The sequence below is a fragment of the Bos javanicus genome, chromosome 8 (assembly GCF_032452875.1).
Source record: "Bos javanicus breed banteng chromosome 8, ARS-OSU_banteng_1.0, whole genome shotgun sequence".
In the NCBI taxonomy this organism is placed as follows: domain Eukaryota; kingdom Metazoa; phylum Chordata; class Mammalia; order Artiodactyla; family Bovidae; genus Bos; species Bos javanicus.
Window position 1 is genome coordinate 81,689,511 of NC_083875.1, and position 18,497 is coordinate 81,708,007.

An 18,497-nucleotide genomic window follows, 5' to 3' on the forward strand; every position below is an offset into this window, starting at 1 on the left:
TTCAAAAGCATCAATTCTTCGGCACTCAGCCTTCTTCACAGTCCAACTCTCACATCCATATATGACCACAGGAAAAACCATAGCCTTGACTAGATGAACTTTTGTTGGTAAAGTAACGGCTCTGCTTTTGAATATGCTATCTAGGTTGGTCATAACTTTCCTTCCAAGGAGTAAGCGTCTTTTAATTTCATGGCTGCAGTGACCATCTGTAGTGATTTTGGAGCCCAGAAAAATAAAGTGTGACACTGTTTCCACTGTTTCCCCATCTATTTCCCATGAAGTGATGGGACCGGATGCCATGATCTTCGTTTTCTGAATGTTGAGCTTTAAGCCAACTTTTTCACTTTCCACTTTCACTTTCATCAAGAGGCTTTTGAGTTCCTCTTCACTTTCTGCCATAAGGGTGGTGTCATCTGCATATCTGAGGTTATTGAGATTTCTCCCAGCAATCTTGATTCCAGCTTGTGTTTCTTCCAGTCCAGCGTTTCTCATGATGTACTCTGCATATAAGTTAAATAAACAGGGTGACAATATACAGCCTTGACGTACTCCTTTTCCTATTTGGAACCAGTCTGTTGTTCCATGTCCAGTTCTAACTGTTGCTTCCTGACCTGCATACAAATTTCTCAAGAGGCAGATCAGGTGGTCTGGTATTCCCATCTCTTTCAGAATTTTCCAGTTTATTGTGATCCACACAATCAAAGGCTTTGGCATAGTCAATAAAGCAGAAATAGATGTTTTTCTGTAACTCTCTTGCTTTTTCGATGATTCAGTGAATTTTGGCAATTTGATCTTTGATTCCTCTGCCTTTTCTAAAACCAGCTCAAACATCTGGAAGTCCATGGTTCACATATTGCTGAAGCCTGGCTTGGAGAATTTTGAGCATTACTTTGCTAGCATGTAAGATGAGTGCAATTGTGTGGTAGTTTGAGCATTCTTTGGTATTGCCTTTCTTTGGGATTGGAATGAAAACTGACCTTTTCCAGTCCTGTGGCCACTGCTGAGTTTTCCAAAATTGCTGGCGCATTGAGTGCAGCACTTTCACAGCATCATCTTTTAGGATTTTAAATAGCTCAACTGGAATTCCATCACCTCCACTAGCTTTGTTCATAGTGATACTTCCTAAGGCCCATTTGACTTCATTTTTTTTAATCTCAGTTTTATTTATTTACTTTACTTTACAATATTGTATTGGTTTTGCCATACATTGACATGAATCCACCATGGGTGTACCTGTGTTCCCCATCCTGTACCCCCCTCCCACCTTCATCCCCATCCCATCCCTCTGGGTCATCCCCATGTACCAGCCCCGAGCATCCTGTATCATGCATCGAACCTGGACTGGTGATTCATTTCACATTTGATAATTTACATGTTTCTGTGTCATTCTCCTATATCATCCTACCCTCACCCTCTCCCTTAGAGTCCAAAAGACTGTTCTATACATCTGTGTCTCTTTTGCTGTTTCACATACAGGATTATCATTACCATCTTTCTATATTCCATATATATGCGCTAGTATACTGTATTGGTGTTTTTCTTTCTGGCTTACTTCACTGTATAATAGGCTCCAGTTTCACCACCTCATTAGAACTGATTCAAATGTATTCTTTTTAATGGCTGAGTAATACTCCATTGTGTATATGTACCACAGCTTTCTTATCCATTCAACTGCTAATGAACATCTAAGTTGCTTCCATGTCCTGGTTATTGTAAACAGTGCTGCGATGAACATTGGGATACATGTGTCTCTTTCAATTCTGGTTTCCTCGGTGTGTATGCCCAGCAGTGGGATTGCTGGGTCATATGGCAGTTCTATTTCCAGTTTTTTAAGGAATGTCCACACTGCTCTCCATAGTGGCTGTACTAGTTTGCATTCCCACCAACAGTGTAAGAGGGTTCCCTTTTCTCCACACCCTCTCCAGCATTTATTGATTGTAGACTTTTGGATCACAGCCATTCTGACTGGCGTGAAATGGCACCTCATTGTGGTTTTGATTTGCATTTCTCTGATAATGAGTGATGTTGAGCATCTTTTCATGTGTTTGTTAGCCATCTGTATGTCTTCTTTGGAGAAATCTCTATTTAGTTCTTTGGGCCATTTTTTGCTTGGGTCATTTATTTTTCTGGAATTGAGCTGCAGGAGTTGCTTGTATATTTTTGAGATTAATTTTTGGCTGTTTGCTATTATTTGCTATTATTTTCTATTATTTGCTATTATTTTCTCCCATTCTGAAGGCTGTCTTTTCACCTTGCTTATAGTTTCCTTTGTTGTGTTTAATTTTAATTAGGTCCCATTTGTTTATTTTTGGTTTTATTTTCAATATTCTAGGAGGTGGGTCATAGAGGATCCTGCTGTGATATATGTCAGAGAGTGTTTTGCCTATGTTCTCCTCTAGGAGTTTTATAGTTTCTGGTCTTACATTTAGATCTTTAACCCATTTTGAGTTTATTTTTGTGTATGGTGTTAGAAAGTGTTCTAGTTTCATTCTTTTACAAGTGATTGACCAGTTTTCCCAGCACCACTTGTTAAAGAGATTGTCTTTTCTCCATTGTATATTCTTGCCTCCTTCATCAAGGATAACGTGTCCATAGGTGCATGGATTTATCTCTGGGCTTTCTATTTTGTTCCACTGATCTATACTCCGTCTCTGTGCCAGTACCATAAGGTCTTGATGACTGCAGCTTTATAGTATAGCCTGAAGTCAGGCAGGTTGATTCCTCCAGTTCCATTCTTCTTTCTCAAGATTGCTTTGGCTATTTGAAGTTTTTTGTATTTCCCTACATATTGTGAAATTATTTGTTCTAGATCTCTGAAAAATACCCTTGGTAGCTTGATAGAGATTGCATTAAATCTATAGATTGCTTTGGGTAGTATACTCATTTTCACTATATTGATTCTTCCGATCCATGAACATGGTATATTTCTCCATCTATTTGTGTCGTCTTTGATTTATTTCACCGGTGTTTTATAGTTTTCTATATACAGGTCTTTTGTTTCTTTAAGTAGATATATTCCTAAGTATTTTATTCTTTTGATTGCAATGGTGAATGGAATTGTTTCCTTAATTTCTCTTTCTGTTTTCTCATTGTTAGTGTATAGGAATGCAAGGGATTTCTGTGTGTTGATTTTATATCCTGCAACTTTACTATATTCATTGATTAGCTCTAGTAATTTTCTGGTGGAGGCTTTAGGGTTTTCTATGTAAAGGATCATGTCATCTGCAAACAGTGAGAGTTTTGATTCTTCTTTTCCAACCTGGATTCCTTTTATTTCTTTTTCTGCTCTGATTGCTGTGGCCAAAACTTCCAAAACTATGTTGAATAGTAGTGGTGAGAGTGGACACCCTTATCTTGTACCTGACTTTAGGGGAAATGCTTTCAGTTTTTCACCATTGAGGATAATGTTTGCTGTGGGTTTGTCATATATAGCTTTTATTATGTTGAGGTATGTTCCTTCTATTCCTGCTTTCTGGAGGGTTTTTATCATAAATGGATGTTGAATTTTGTCAAAGGCTTTCTCTGCATCTATTGAGATAATTATATGGTTTTTATCTTTCAATTTGTTAATGTGGTGTATTACATTGCTGATTTGCAGATATTGAAGAATCCTTGCATCCCTGGGATAAAGCCCACTTGGGCACAATGTATGATCTTTTTAATATGTTGTTGGATTCTGTTTGCTAGAATTTTGTTAAGGATTTTTGCATCTATGTTCATCAGTGATATTGGCCTATAGTTTTCTTTTTTTGTGGCATCTTTGTCAGGTTTTGGTATTAGGGTGATGGTGGCCTCATAGAATGAGTTTGGAAGTTTACCTTCATCTGCAATTTTCTGGAAGAGTTTGACTAGGATAGATGTTAGCTCTTCTCTAAATTTTTGGTAGAATTCAGCTGTGAAGCCGTCTGGTCCTGGGCTTTTGTTTGTTGGAAGATTTCTGATTACAGTTTCAGTTTCTGTGCTTGTGATGGGTCTGTTAAGATTTTCTATTTCTTCCTGGTTCAGTTTTGGAAAGTTGTTCTTTCTAAGAATTTGTCCATTTCTTCCAAGTTGTCCACTTTATTTGCATATAGTTGCTGATAATAGTCTCTTATGATTCTTTGTATTTCTGTGATGTCTGTTGTGATCTCTCCGTTTTAGTTTCTAATTTTGTTGATTTGATTTTTTTCCCTTTGTTTCTTGATGAGTCTGGCTAATGGTTTGTCAATTTTATTTATCTTCTCAAAGAACCAGCTTTTGGCTTTGTTGGTTTTTACTATGGTCTCTTTTGTTTCTTTTGCATTTATTTCCGCCCTAATTTTAATGATTTCTTTCCTTCTACTAACCCTGGGGTTCTTCATTTCTTCCTTTTCTAGTTGCTTTAGGTGTACAGTTAGGTTATTTATTTGACTTTTTTCTTGTTTCTTGAGGTAAGCCTGTATTGCTATGAACCTTCCCCTTAGCACTGCTTTTACAGTGTCCCATAGGTTTTGGGTTGTTGTGTTTTCATTTTCATTCATTTCAATGCATATTTTAATTTCTTTTTTATTTCTTCTGTGATTTATTGGTTATTCAGCAGCGTGTTGTTCAGCCTCCATATGTTGGAATTTTTAATAGTTTTTCTCCTTTAATTGACATGTAATCTTACTGCATTGTGGTTAGAAAAGATGCTTGGAATGATTTCCATTTTTTTTTAATTTACCAAGGCTAGATTTATGGCCCAGGATGTGATCTGTCCTGGAGAAGGTTCCATGTGCACTTGAGAAAAAGGTGAAATTCATTGTTTTGGGGTGCAATATCCTATAAATATCAATTAGGTCTAACTGGTCTATTGTATCATTTAAAGTTTGTGTTTACTTGTTAATTTTCTGTTTAGTTGATCTATCCATAGGTGTGAGTGGGGTATTAAAGTCTCCCACTATTATTGTGTTATTTAATTTCCCCTTTCATACTTGTTAGCATTTGTCTTACATATTGTGGTGTTCCTATGTTGGGTGCATATATATTTACAATTGTTATATCTTCTTCTTGGATTGATCCTTTGATCATTATGTAGTGTCCTTCTTTGTCTCTTTTCACAGCCTTTGTTTTAAAGTCTATTTTATCTGATATGAGTATTGCTACTCCTGCTTTCTTTTGGTCTCTATTTGCGTGGAATATCTTTTTCCAGCCCTTCACTTTCAGTCTGTATGTGTCCCTTGTTTCGAGGTGGATCTCTTGTAGACAACATATATAGGGGTCTTGTTTTTGTATCCATTCAGCCAGTCTTTGTCTTTTGGTTGGGGCATTCAACCCATTTACATTTAAGGTAATTATTGATAAGTATGATCCCATTGCCATTTACTTTATTGTTTTTGGGTTCGAGTTTATACACCCTTTTTGTGTTTCCTGTCTAGAGAAGATCCTTTAGCATTTGTTGGAGAGCTGGTTTGGTGGTGCTGAATTCGCTCAGCTTTTGCTTGTCTGTAAAGCTTTTGATTCCTCCTTCATATTTGTTTTTTTTTTCCTCCTTCATATTTGAATGGCATCCTTGCTGGATACAGTAATCTGGGTGGTAGGTTATTTTCTTTCATCACTTTAAATAAGTCCTGCCATTCCCTCCTGGCCTGAAGAGTTTCTATTGAAAGATCAGCTGCTATCCTTATGGGAATCCACTTGTGTGTTATTTGTTGTTTTTCCCTTGGTGCTTTTAATATTTGTTCTTTGTGTTTGATCTTCGTTAATTTGATTAGTATGTGTCTTGGGGTGTTTCGCCTTGGGTTTATCCTGTTTGGGACTCTCTGGGTTTCTTGGACTTGGATTCCTTCCCCATTTTAGGGAAGTTTTCAACTATTATCTCCTCAAATATTTTCTCATGGTCTTTCTTTTTGTCTTCTTTTTCTGGGACTTCTATGATTCAAATGTTGGGGCATTTAACATTGTCCCAGAGGTCTCTGAGGTTGTCTTCATTTCTTTTCATTCTTTTTTCTTTTTTCCTCTCTGTTTCATTTATTTCACCATTCTATCTTCTATCTCACTTATCCTATCTCCTGCCTCTGTTATTCTACTGTTGGTTCCCTCCAGAGTGTTTTTTATCTCATTTATTGCATTATTCATTATATATTGACTCTTTTTTGTTTCTTCTAGGTCCTTGTTATACCTTTCTTGCATCTTCTCGATCCTTGTCTCCAGGCTATTTATCTGTAACTCCAATTTGTATTCAAGGTTTTGGATCATTTTTAGTATCATTATTTGGAATTCTTTATCAGGTAGATTCCCTATCTCTTCCTCTTTTGTTTGGTTTGGTGGGCATTTATCCTGTTCCTTTACCCCACTTGACTTCACATTCCAGGATGTCTGGCTCTAGGTGAGTGATCACACCATTGTGATTATCTGGGTTGTGAAGATCTTTTTTGAATAGTTCTTCTGTGTATTCTTGCCACATCTTAATATCTTCTGCTTCTGTTAGGTGCATACCATTTCTATCCTTTATTGAGCCCATCTTTGCATGAAATGTTCGCTTGGTATCTCTAATTTTCTTGAAGAGATCTCTAGTCTTTCCTATTCTGTTGTTTTCCTCTATTTGTTTGCATTGATCACTGAGGAAGGCTTTCTTATCTCTCCTTGCTATTCTTTGGAAATCATTTGAATATTCATTGGAAGGACTGATGCTGATGTTGAAGCTGAAATTCAAATACTTTGGCCACCTGATGTGAAGAATTGACTCATTTGAAAAGACTCTGATGCTGGGAAAGATGGAGGCAGGAGGAGAAGGGGATCAGAGAAGATGAAATGGACATGAGTTTGAGTAAGCTCCAGGAGTTGGTGATGGACAGGGAGGCATGGCGTGCTGCAGTCCCTGAGGTTGCAAAGAGTTGGACACGACTGAGCTACTGAACTGAACTGAACTGAATAGCCTAGTGGTTTCCACTACTTTTTTCAATTTAAACCTGAATTTTGCAATAAGGAACTCATGACCTGAGCTACAGTCAGCTCCCAGTCTTGTCTTCACTGACTGTATAGAGCTTCTGCATCTTTGGCTGAAAAGAACATAATCTGATTTCAATATTGACCATCTGGTGATGTCCATGTGTAGAGTCCTCGCTTGTGCTGTTGTAAGAGGATATTTGCTCTGACCATTGCTTTCTCTTGACAACATTCTGTTAGTCTTTGCCTTGTTTCATCTTGTACTCCAAGACCAAACCTGACTGTTACTCCAGGCATCTCTTGACTTCCTAGTTTTGCATTCCTTATTTTTACAATCCCCTATGATGAAAAGGACATCTTTTATTGGTTCTAGTTCCCAAATGTGTTGTAGATCTTCACAGAACTGGTCAACTTCAGCTTCTTCACCGTCAGTGGTTGGGGCATAGACTTAGATTACTGTCACGCTGAATGGTTTGCCTTGAAAATGAACTAAGATCATTCTGCCATTTTTGAGGTTGCTCCAAAGTATTGCATTTCAGACACTTTTGTTGTTATAAGGGTTACTCCATTTCTTCTAATGGATTCTTACTCACAGTAGTAGATACAATGATTACCTGAATTAAATTCACCCATTCCCATCCATTTTAGTTCACTAATTCCTAACATGTAATGTTCACTAACATCTACTAAGAAACAGATGTTCAGTCTTGCCGTCTCCTCCTTGATCAGCGGCTTCATTCTTTCTGAACCTGTTAGTAATTGCCCTTCATTCTTCCCAGTATCATATTAGATGCCTTCCAACCTGAGGGGCTCATCTTTTAGTGTCATATGTTTTTATCTTTTCATACTGTTCATGGAGTTCTCCTGGCAAAAATACTGGAGTGTGTTGCCATTGCCTCCTCCAGTCGACCACATTTTGTCACATCTCTTCACTATGACTCATCTGTCCTGAGTGGCCCTGCACAGTATGGCTCATAACTTCACAGAGTTATGCAAGCCCATTCACCATGACAAGGCTGGTACCAGTGACAAGAGCGTTCATTTTAACTTAATCTGATAAACATAAGATGGTGCTGTTTTTGTTTTTTTTTTTTCAACTTGGTCAACTTGATGGGTGGGGAAAAAAAAAGATATTTGCTTTAGTTTCCATTTTGTATAATTAATAAAGTAAAATTTTATATATTAATTGACCATTTTATTTCTTATTGTGTAAGTTGCCTGTTTCACGTCATTGGTTACTTTTCTATCTAGACAGTCATCTTCTTATTGTTGATTTTGGGCTTCCCAGGTGGCGCTAGTGGTAAAGAACCTGCCCGCCAATGCAGGAGACATGAGAGACTTGGGTTCAATCCCTGGGTCAAGAAGATCCCCTGAAGGAGGGCTCAGCAACCTCCAATATTCTTGCCTGGAGAATCCCACTAACAGAGGAGCCTGGTGGGCTACAGTCCATAGGGTAGCACAGTCGGACATGACTGAAGCAACTTGGCATGCAAGCATTGTTGATTTGCTTTTTACATATGAAAAATATAAATGCCTTATATGTTGCAAACATTTTCCTCAATTGTCATCTGCCTGTTAATTTTATTTACAGTGTCATTTCTTTTGCAGTTTTTTTTTTTTTTTTTTTTTGTAATTAGAGCTCTGAAGCGACCTGCTCTCTCACTAGAGCATTAAGCAATATTGTCCCCCTTCTTTAGCAATACAATCAGAGACAATCTGTGGTTATTTGGACTAGCCTTCAGAGCCTGTGTTTTGCTTAAATTTTAAGACAAAATCTCTGTGTTCAAAAATCACCAAAATCCATATGTGAATAGCCCATATTATATATAATAATATTCCTCTCTTTTTTGTTTCAGACTTCATTTTCTTAGAACAGTTTTAGAATCACATAAAAATTGTGGGAAAGAAATAGAGATTTCCAACATATCCACTGTCTGCACACATGCACAGCCTCATTCATTATTCCTTTTCATTTTTAAATCAGTTGGTCTTAAGATGCTATTAAGACCATCATAAAAAAGGAAAAGGCAAAAGCCGTTTGCAGATTATACATAGAATAAGGGATGAATATCCAGAATATATAAAGAACTCACACAACTTAATGGCAAAAAACACAATCTGACCAAATAGACATTTTTCCAAAGAAGACATACAAAGGGCCAGCAGGTACATGAAAAGATGTCTAACATCATTAACCATCAGGGAAAGGCAGATCAAAACCACAATGAGATATCACCTCACACCTGCCAGAAGGACTAAATAAAAAAGATGAGTGAGGACACGTGTTGGTGAGGATGTGGAGAAAACCCTTGTGAACTGCCCGTGGGAATGTAAACTGGTACAACCACTATGGAAAACAGTGTGGTGGTTCTTCAGAAAATTAAAAATAGAGCTATATATAATTTCCAGGAATTATACTTTTTAGTATAAACATGAAGGAAATGAAATCACTATTTCAAATGTATATATATATATATAATTCAGCCATGAAAAAGAAGGAAATCCTGCAATTTGTGATGATATGAATGAACTTTGACAGTGTTATGCTAGATGAAATAAGCCAGAGAAAGATAAGTACTGTATGATCTCATTTATATGTGGACTCAAAAAAAAAAACAACCCAACTCATAGAACAGATTGGTGGTTGCCAGAATCAGGGGATGGAGGTAGGTGAAGGGAGTGAAGGTAGTCAAAGATATAAACGTTCAGTTATAAAATAAATAAGTCCTTGGGATGTAATAGATGGCATGGTGACTACAGTTAACAATACCACACTGTATATTTGAAAGCTGCTATGGGGTTTCCCTGGTGACTCGGATGATAAAGAATCTGCCTGCAATGCGGGAGACCCAGGTTCGATTCCTGGGTTGGGAAGGTCTCCTGGAGAAGGGGATGGCAACTCTCTCCAGTATTCTTGCCTGGGGAACTCCATGGACAGAAGAGCCTGGTGGGCTACAGTCTGTGGGGTGGCAAAGAGTCAGACATGACTGAGCAACTAATGTGAGAGTTGCTCATCACAAGAACAAAAAACTGCACCTATTGAGAGGGTGGATATTGACTATTCCATTGAATTTTGCCAACAACCTCAAGAAGCCTGGAAGCGAGCTCTTCTCAATAGGAGACCAAGCCAGCTAACACCCAGATTTTGGCCTTATCAGATACAGCTCAGCCATGCTGTCAGACTTCTGACCCAAGAACTGGGACACAATAAATGGGTGTTGTTTTAAACCTCTAAATGCGTGTGAATTGTTACAGCAGCAACAGAAAATGAATGCAATAAGATGTGAGATACACAAGGAAGGAACACAGGGGCCTTCAGATGTCGCTTGGAACTTAACTCCATGTCTGGCATTTGTATCACACCCAGATTTTCAAAATAAGGTCCCATGTATCCTCTCACCCTGCCTTCCCATGAACACTGAGACAAGGGCTGAGGGAAAATACCGACTTGGGTCTTCAATGAGGATTCTGAGGCAGAGGGAGGTTCGTAGCTTGCTTGCTGTAGTGTGTCTGGTTAGTGGGAGGACAAAGGTTAGAACTCCAGACTCGTGGCTCTGAGCCCAGGAACCTTCCTGAAACCATCAGAGGAAGGAGGTGTTAAAGAGCAGACTGTTTGCTCACCTTTCTGTAGATGGCAAATATGGTTCCAATGGAAGCCAGGCAGTCAATGTTGGAAGATCCGTCCAGAGGGTCAAAGCAGACCACGTATTTCCCCTACGTGCACAGAAGGCAGAACACCTGATCAACACAGGTCAATACACTGCGTAATTCAACACTCTGTTCCAGTGAACACACTCTGTGTAAGTGGCTGAGTCTGGCAGGTAAAACCCCATCAGAAGCGACTTAGACCAAAGGGATATCCTTATCAAAAATTACAATTACAATTACTTAAGGAATGCAGAGCATATCCACATATATTAATTGTGCAGTTCACAGCTCACTTGCCCATAAACAGATTAGCTGATTCCCACAGGGGGTGAAGATTAGCTGATTAATCAGATTAGCTGATTCCCACCTACCCCCAAATATCTTTACTCCCACCTACTCTGGCTTCATCCTCCCCTCCTACCTGGGACCACTGGGAATTGCTGAAGGTGTGAGAGGAACTGGTCTGAACTGGGCACCATGCTGGAAGGAGTTGGAGAAGCTTCAGATAAACTTGGGCAAGTTCTACCTAAGTCCATAGTAAGGTCGTTATTGAATTATTGATACATCAAGCTTCTCCCCAGACAGGCTTTCTTCATTTTGGCACATTTTTATCAAAACAAAACTTCGGAACAAGGTCCCAGGGCCTCTGGGCCTCTCTTATTAAGATAGCAGCTGTATGAAAGTACATCCAGAGAATAAAAGTATTCCTTTGGGTTTTGCCGCATCTGCCTTTCCTTTCTGACGTGAAGACCAGAAGACAGACCAGGTGGGGTCCTGGGATACCAGGTCCCTCATTTCTGCCCATGCTGCTGTCACAGACAACTCAGTGGAAAGAAATCACCAGATAATTTTTACTGACCGCCTAGGTACGAGGTTCTGTGAGAGCCTTAATGATGGGACTGGGGTCTCCTGGCTCATTAAATACTGCCAGTACAACATCAAGTAAAATGGGAGTCATTTCTCCCACTGCCTAGCTACTTTTCCCCTGACTTTCCAATGAGTAGTGCCCTAGATTAATTTGGCTTTCCTTCCTTCTTTCTCAATAGGAGGTGGGGGTAGGGGAGTGGAATCCATAAACTTGGAAATCTCTCATTCTCCCTGTAGATAATCCAAATCAGCTCATTCATTCACGCCTGCATGCATTCAGCAGTTATTTGCTCAACATCGAGCACACACTGGAGAATGTTCAGGAGCCGGTGTGACAGTTGAGAATAACAGGTGTGACTTAGCCTGAATTATGTGAGACAAGTACAAAGGGCTTTTGCACAATCCCCAGTATATAGTAAGTGTTTAATAAATTTGGCTTTACTTTTTCCATCCTTTCAGCTAATCATAAAGCAATGGCACCTTGTCCTCAAGATCCAGTGTATAAAACAAGAGCCAACAGTACTGGCATTTATGTGGTATTACTGTATCGCAACTGAACATGGGTTAAATTTTTGGCCACGAATTTTTTAAAAAATAAACTGTGGAACCATACTGAATATAGACCCTCCCCAGGCATGCCATGAACTAAACAAGTTTACCATTGTATTAAGGCAAGAGCAACAATCTTTACAATTTCTTTTCTGTTGTAGTCTAACAGGTTGCCAGGCATGAGGAAATCTCTGCTAAAACCAAACCCCCTTGGGGAAGGGGCGAAGATTGTGGGGATGAGAAAAGTAAAAGACCAAAAATATCGCTCTTCCCAGGAACTCTACTTTTTACTGGACCTGATTTTCAAGCTCCAAAACGTTGGGACTTGTTACTAATACATTAGGTGAAAACCCAAGATGAACCCTGTCCACTGATAAGTTTCGGTAAAGCACTCTGATTTATTTCCTGAATGAATCACTTCCTTATTATGGAGTCTCTTTGACTAAACAGCAAAAAACTTCAAAGTAAAGAAATATGCAAACCGTGGTTTCTGGAAAACAAAAATTAAGCAATAGAGAAAAAAATCCCAGAAACTGAAATAAAGCAAGGCAATCAGGTTCTTCCCAGTTCAATTGCGCCCTCCACTGGTGAACAGAAGAACCTCAGCCCGGCTGCCACACGTACCCTCTTCTCCTTGGAGGTGATAATGGCTTCTTTATTCTCTTCCGACACCAGGACGCAGGTGCTGTAGGAGGACTGGAGCATGTTGATCACCAGGGCATTGGATAACACGTCCAGTTTCTTCACCTCATCCCCCGTCACGTTCACGCTTCCCGCGATTCCGTACCTAAGACGGCAAAAAGCTGGAGGAAATCAGGAAGGGAGCCCAGGACTCCAGCGAAGATGCCAGGACGCCAGGACACCTCCCCTGTATCCCTCTTTTCCCTTCATGGCTCCAGGGTCTCCAGATGATAAATACGACCGAGTGCGTCCTGTCTCACAGCGCTGGTTCTTACCCTGGCTCGGAGCCACTGTTGCAAGTTCCTAGTCATCTCAGTAACACTACAGGATTCAATCTCACTAATGTACAACTCTGCCCCACCCCCGCCTCCCTCGGGGCCCTGAAGGACGGAGGGGGAGTTCATAAAGTCAGACACATCGCCATAATTAAAAACTTTAAAAAGTAAAGGACTGTGGATTTCCAGCCTTGGAATTTCTAGTATTTGTTGATTATCCTCAAATAGTGGCCTGTTGGGCTGAAATAAAAACTGTTCTGCTGTAGCCTGGCATTACTTGAATAAAGAAGGAAATTAGGGATAAAATTTAATTTGGTTCTTTATTACCATTACCAAGCAATATAAGAAAGAGTGGCAGTGTAAAAATTCTATTTGGGTGCTTTGGGTTATAAAGGATTGCTATCTAAAGTCTCCGGCTCCCGTCCTCGTGGTTAGGAACCTTCTAAAAAGCCAGTCAGATCACCCCCATCTCTCCCAGAGTCCCCAAGTCCCCCATACTTGGCTTCAGACCCTATCAAGGGAGCCCTGGCCCCACACTTGGCCTTGCCGCTTAGCCTTTCACCCTCAGCCTCTGGAACCCTGCGTGTGCACACACCTGCCTTCCATGGACTCCTGGTTCACTGTCCCCTGGCTTCATGCTCGTCTCTCCATGAGCCACATGGCTATCACTCCCCTCCAGCCTTCCACATTCCAACAGCCGCAAAGGTCCTGAGGCCACCAGCACCCCACAAGCTGCTTTTCTCTTTCCCACCTTCAGTCATGGGGTGTCCCCCCACCCCATGGAAGTGCTTTCTGCCCGCTGACAGCTTAGCCCTCCTAACATCTTCCAGAAGCTTCCCTGGTCCCACCACATACCAGACACAGCCCTGTCAGCCCTTCCACAGCAGCTCACAGTCTGTTCATGGGAATGTCCTCCCTGCTGGATTGTCTGCTCACTGAAGGCAAGAGCTATGCCTCACTGTGCCTGTTTGCACAGTACTCAGAGGTTCAGTATACCTTCTGAATTACAAAGAATGGATGGCAGGAAAGTAATACCTTCCTCTCCTTTTTGTTAACACCATTTATTTACTGAAGGATTCTTCAAGTGTTTCTAACAAGTAGCCAGGGTTGAGAGCCACTGATTTACCCTAAACTGGGAGACAACTCATTTCCCATCCCTTTCCCTGACTGACAACATCCCCCCTCTCCCCAAGAGGTGTCTCCCATCACTTGATGTCTGATGTGATGAGATCTGCCTTGGAAAATGATACTGGTAGACTGACCTCAAAGACTGTAACTTCTACTTCAAAATAAAAGCAAACAAGCACACAATGACAAAACTAGATTGTTCTGCATCAGCGTTTACAGTGTTCACAAACCCTGTGAACTCGGTTTTCTTGTTTAATGCAGCTTCTACTGGAGAATGAAAAGCTGGGGTGCCTGGGGCCTGTGGGTGGTGGGGAAGAGAAACAGGCTCTCTGTTCGGTGTTTTGCAAACACCGCTCCCCAACACCACACTAACCCTGTCCTTACCCTACCTCTCAGCCCACCCTATGCACCCTCCTTGCAGGAACTGGGCATGTTGCTCTGTCTCCCTCCCTTCCTACAATCCCTCCATCAACACCTCTCCTTCCAGAAAGAATGGAAGCTCATTCACAAGAGATCTAATTGCCTGACAACTGCTCCAAGTTAGATCATGGACAGGAAAATGCTTTATAAGCCATAGACAGTATCTTCTTACTGCTTTTACTAATGTTAAAACTTTACTGACATATTATAAATGAATTGTCCTGCATTTTGACATTAGGAAGCTGTGGAGAGGATTCTGGGGACAGCATTCCCAGAATGCTAACATTCCCTTCTTCCTATAGCAGGAAGCAGGAAAAAAAGAAGAAAAATATGAGACTTTCAGATCAGTTTTGCATTTATGGAGCATGTGCCTAGAAATATCTTCCCAAAAAGAGGAAGCAGAGGAATGAGGTGCTTGAAGCCCCCTAAATGGGAAAGAGACAGAAATATCTGAATCGGCAGAACACATGGTCTCTTGTCAAACTTAATCCTGCCTCTGTCCTCCGATGAAGTGTGAAATTCTGACATCTTGTTTCCACAGGCTGCGCCCGCCACCTAGTGGTCAGTTGGCAACATTGACCTGTTAGCCCACAAATTCCCCAGGTTTGGACCTGAGTTTGAGCAATCCCCGGGAGTTGGTGACGGACGGGGAAGTCTGGTGTGCTGCAGTCCATGGGGTCGCAAAGAGCCAGATACGACTGAGTGACTGAACTGAACTGGGCTTGGAACCCAACAACCTCAGATATGCAGGTGATAGCACTCTAATGGCAGAAGGGAAACGGAACTAAAGAGCCTCTTGGTGAGGATGAAAGAGGAGAGTGAAAAAGCTGGCTTGAAACTCAACATTCAAAAAACTAGTATCATGGCATCCTGTCCCATCACTTTGTGGCAAATAGTTGAGGAAAAAAGTGGAAACAGTGGCAGATATTATTTTCCTGGGCTCCAGAATCACTGCAGATGGTGACTGTAGCCACAAAATCAAAAGACATTGCTCCTTGGAAGAAAAGCTATGACAAATATAGACAGCATATTCAAAAGCAGAGACATCACTTTGCCAACCAAGGTCTGTATATTCAAAGCTCTGGTTTTTCCAGTAGTCATGTATGGATGTGAGAGTTGGACTATAAAGAAAGCTGAGTGCTGAAGAATTCATGCTTTTGAACTGTGGTGTTGAAGAAGACTCTTGAGAGTCCCTTGGACAGAAAGGAGATCAAACCAGTCAATTCTTAAGGAAATCAACACTGAATATTCATTGGAAGGGCCAATGCTGAAGTTGAAGCCTCAATACTTTGGCCATCTGATGTGAAAAGCCAACTTATTGGAAAAGACCCTGATGTTGGGAAAGATTGCAGGCAGGGCAGGGGGAGAAGGGGATGACAGAGGATAAGATGGTCAGATGGCATCATCAGCTCAAGGGACAAGACTTTGAGCAAATTCCAGGAGATGGTGAAGGACAGGGAAGCCTTGCATGCTGCAGTCCATGGAATCTAAGAGTCGGACACGACTGAGTGACTGAACAACAAATAATGAGCACTTACTGAGCACTTATTATGGGGCTGGCAATGTCAAAATCATCATCACATGGGCTTACTAAGCCTTACAACAGCCCCACAAGTTAGTTAGAGGCTATTAGTATCCAAGTCATTTTACAGTTTTACAGTCCCTAGCGAGAGTGGGTCATTGACTCTAATCAGATGGCATGAAAAACCAAGTCAAAGGAACACCTGAATTATCCAATCCCTAAGTCCACTTCCTCTGGACACTACATGACCACGAAGTCAGAGTTCTGCAGCAATTAGCCACAACCCCTGCCCTGTCCAGCCCCCTGCACAGGGGAGCCCATTCAGGTGAGTAACACTCAGCAGACAGCCTGGGGAACTGCTCTACACGCAGCCCCGCTCACCATCAGGCAGGAGCAGAACAGAGACAAGTGGCTGTGGCTCACATTCACAAAGGTCCTTGAAGATGGAGTTGGCCATTACTGCCAAGTGAGGTACTAAGACAGTTAAAGCAACACAGAGAGAAGGGAAGCCAGTCACAATCTCCTCTAACTTGGAGCTCATTACTGGGTTACTGGGTCACGAAACCTTACATTAATATAAATAAATTCTGTAATTATCACATTGTTTTTGGTGTTAAAAGTGCTAAGTTGTTAAGAATAAATATTTTTTACTTTTTTTTTTTTTTGGTCCCTTGGCTGTCAGGATCTTCGTTCCCTCACCAGGGATCAAACCCATGTATCCTGCGATGGAACCACAGAGTCTTAATCACAGAGCCATCAGGGAATGCCCAGGAATAAATATTTTTAATTATTGGATTTGGCTATTTCTTCATTTTGGAATAATAATAATAATGAATGATGGGGTCTCTTCATCTTCTGAGAGGACCTCCATTGGAATTGCTACCAGGAAAGTGGAAACCCAAAGACTAATCCTTTTCACCACAGACTGGAACCGGACCCTTGGCTGTGAGGATCAGCAGCACAGCCTGAACTTGGCCTCCTGGGCTTGGGTGAAGCACCAAGAGAGCAAAGTGGAAGAAGGCCCTTCATTCCCTGCTCCCAGGCCAGCACCTCCCAGCATCCTGCATACCAAGTGGACAGAAGGTTGAGTCACAGAGAAGAAATAACAACTGGTTTTAAAAGCAAAACACTTCTTTCAACAATGAACAGGAGATGGATGATGGGCCTTAAGATTTGGTAAATGAGAGAAAAAAAGATTCGGTAAATGATTTCTAGCTCCTGACAACTTTGGGCAAAGGTCGTGACAGTAAAACCACTCCTATCTGCCCAGGGCATCAGGAGTGGTCTCAAGTCTCCTGGTGGTCGCTTTGTGCCAGTGAGAATGCTAATAAGAGTCTCCTTGTCAGAGGTGGGCTTCTCTGTTGGCTCAGAGGGTGAAGAATCTGCCAGCAGTGCAGGACACCCAGGTTCAATCCCTGGGTCGGGAAGATCCCCTGGTGAAGGAAATGGCAACCCACTCCAGTATTCTTGCCTAGAAAATTCTGTGGACAAAGGAGACTGGTGGGCTACAGTCCATGGGGTCTCAAAGAGTCAGACATGACCAAGCAACTAACAGATTTCAGATTTAACTCAGGATATGTTTTCATGGAACAAGCCCCTGAGCTTGTTGTCATTAGAATACACAGCGACTGGAAAAATGATGCTTTTTTTCTCCATAGCATGTCTCCAAGAATTTTGTGCCTTTCCTGAGACAAGTCAAAGGCCTCCTTATCAAAGCACACCTGGCAGAAACTTGGAAGGCCGTTTCCCTGCAGGGTGTGCGGGTTAATACTTTTGACCCAGTTTCCGGCCCAGACTCCCGCAGCTCTGCCCACCCCCACCGGACCGGGGTCGCAACGTGTCGTCGGGGATCTCACTCACAGGTTGGCCAGGCCCGCCTTACGCACGGCTGAGGAGATGGCTTTGATGGCCGTCAGCATGGAGTTGAGCAGCTGCGTGAGCTCCCCGGTGCCTTTGGCCTGACGCCCCTTTTCCATAACATAGCGGGTCAGGGTGAGCATGTCCGTTTCGAAGGGGCTTCTGTCCCCCATGGCGGCGGGTAATTTTTCGGATTCTTTTCTCACTGCAGAAGAAAGCCTTATCTTTAAGGGCTGATCAGTGGCTCCGCAGTATCAGAGCTGATTAGAAATCTGTACCTTGGTGCCAGGACCTTTAAGGGAAAGTGCCTCAGATCACGTGGTTGAGATAACTGGGCGAGCCCTCAAGGAAACCTCTCTGGCTGGCTGACCTGACGGCTGCCAAGGAGCCATAAGTCAGCTGTAAATAGAACCTGGAACACAGACCTGCTTTTTCTTGATGAACTTTTTTTCTTTAAAGACCTTAAGAAGCAATCATTTGGTAACAGGTAGGAGATGAGAAATCCAGCCACTAGAAAAATGAGTCATAAAACTCTTATTCAAAGACTCAAAAGTATTCTTCACATGTATTTCCTGCAGGGTTTCATTCCTTCCTGGGGCAGGAGTCAGTCTGGCAGATAACTTATCTGGGGTATAGGTCACATAACAAAATATTGGCAATCCGCT

The 18,497-nt window shown here is 41.6% G+C and overlaps 1 protein-coding gene across 1 annotated transcript in view; it reads right to left on the minus strand.

Annotated features, from left to right (window-relative positions):
- FBP2 (fructose-bisphosphatase 2) overlaps positions 1-18,139 on the minus strand; it is a 44,303-nt gene extending 26,164 nt beyond the window's left edge. The window contains exons 1-3 of the mRNA XM_061426099.1: positions 17,836-18,139; positions 12,574-12,736; positions 10,507-10,599 (exon numbers count right to left, since the gene is read on the minus strand). Of these exons, the coding sequence (XP_061282083.1) occupies positions 10,507-10,599; positions 12,574-12,736; positions 17,836-18,005 (426 nt within the window). The 5' untranslated portion in view covers positions 18,006-18,139. The remainder of the gene's footprint in view (positions 1-10,506; positions 10,600-12,573; positions 12,737-17,835) is intronic.
- Between the last annotated feature and the right edge of the window lie 358 nt (positions 18,140-18,497).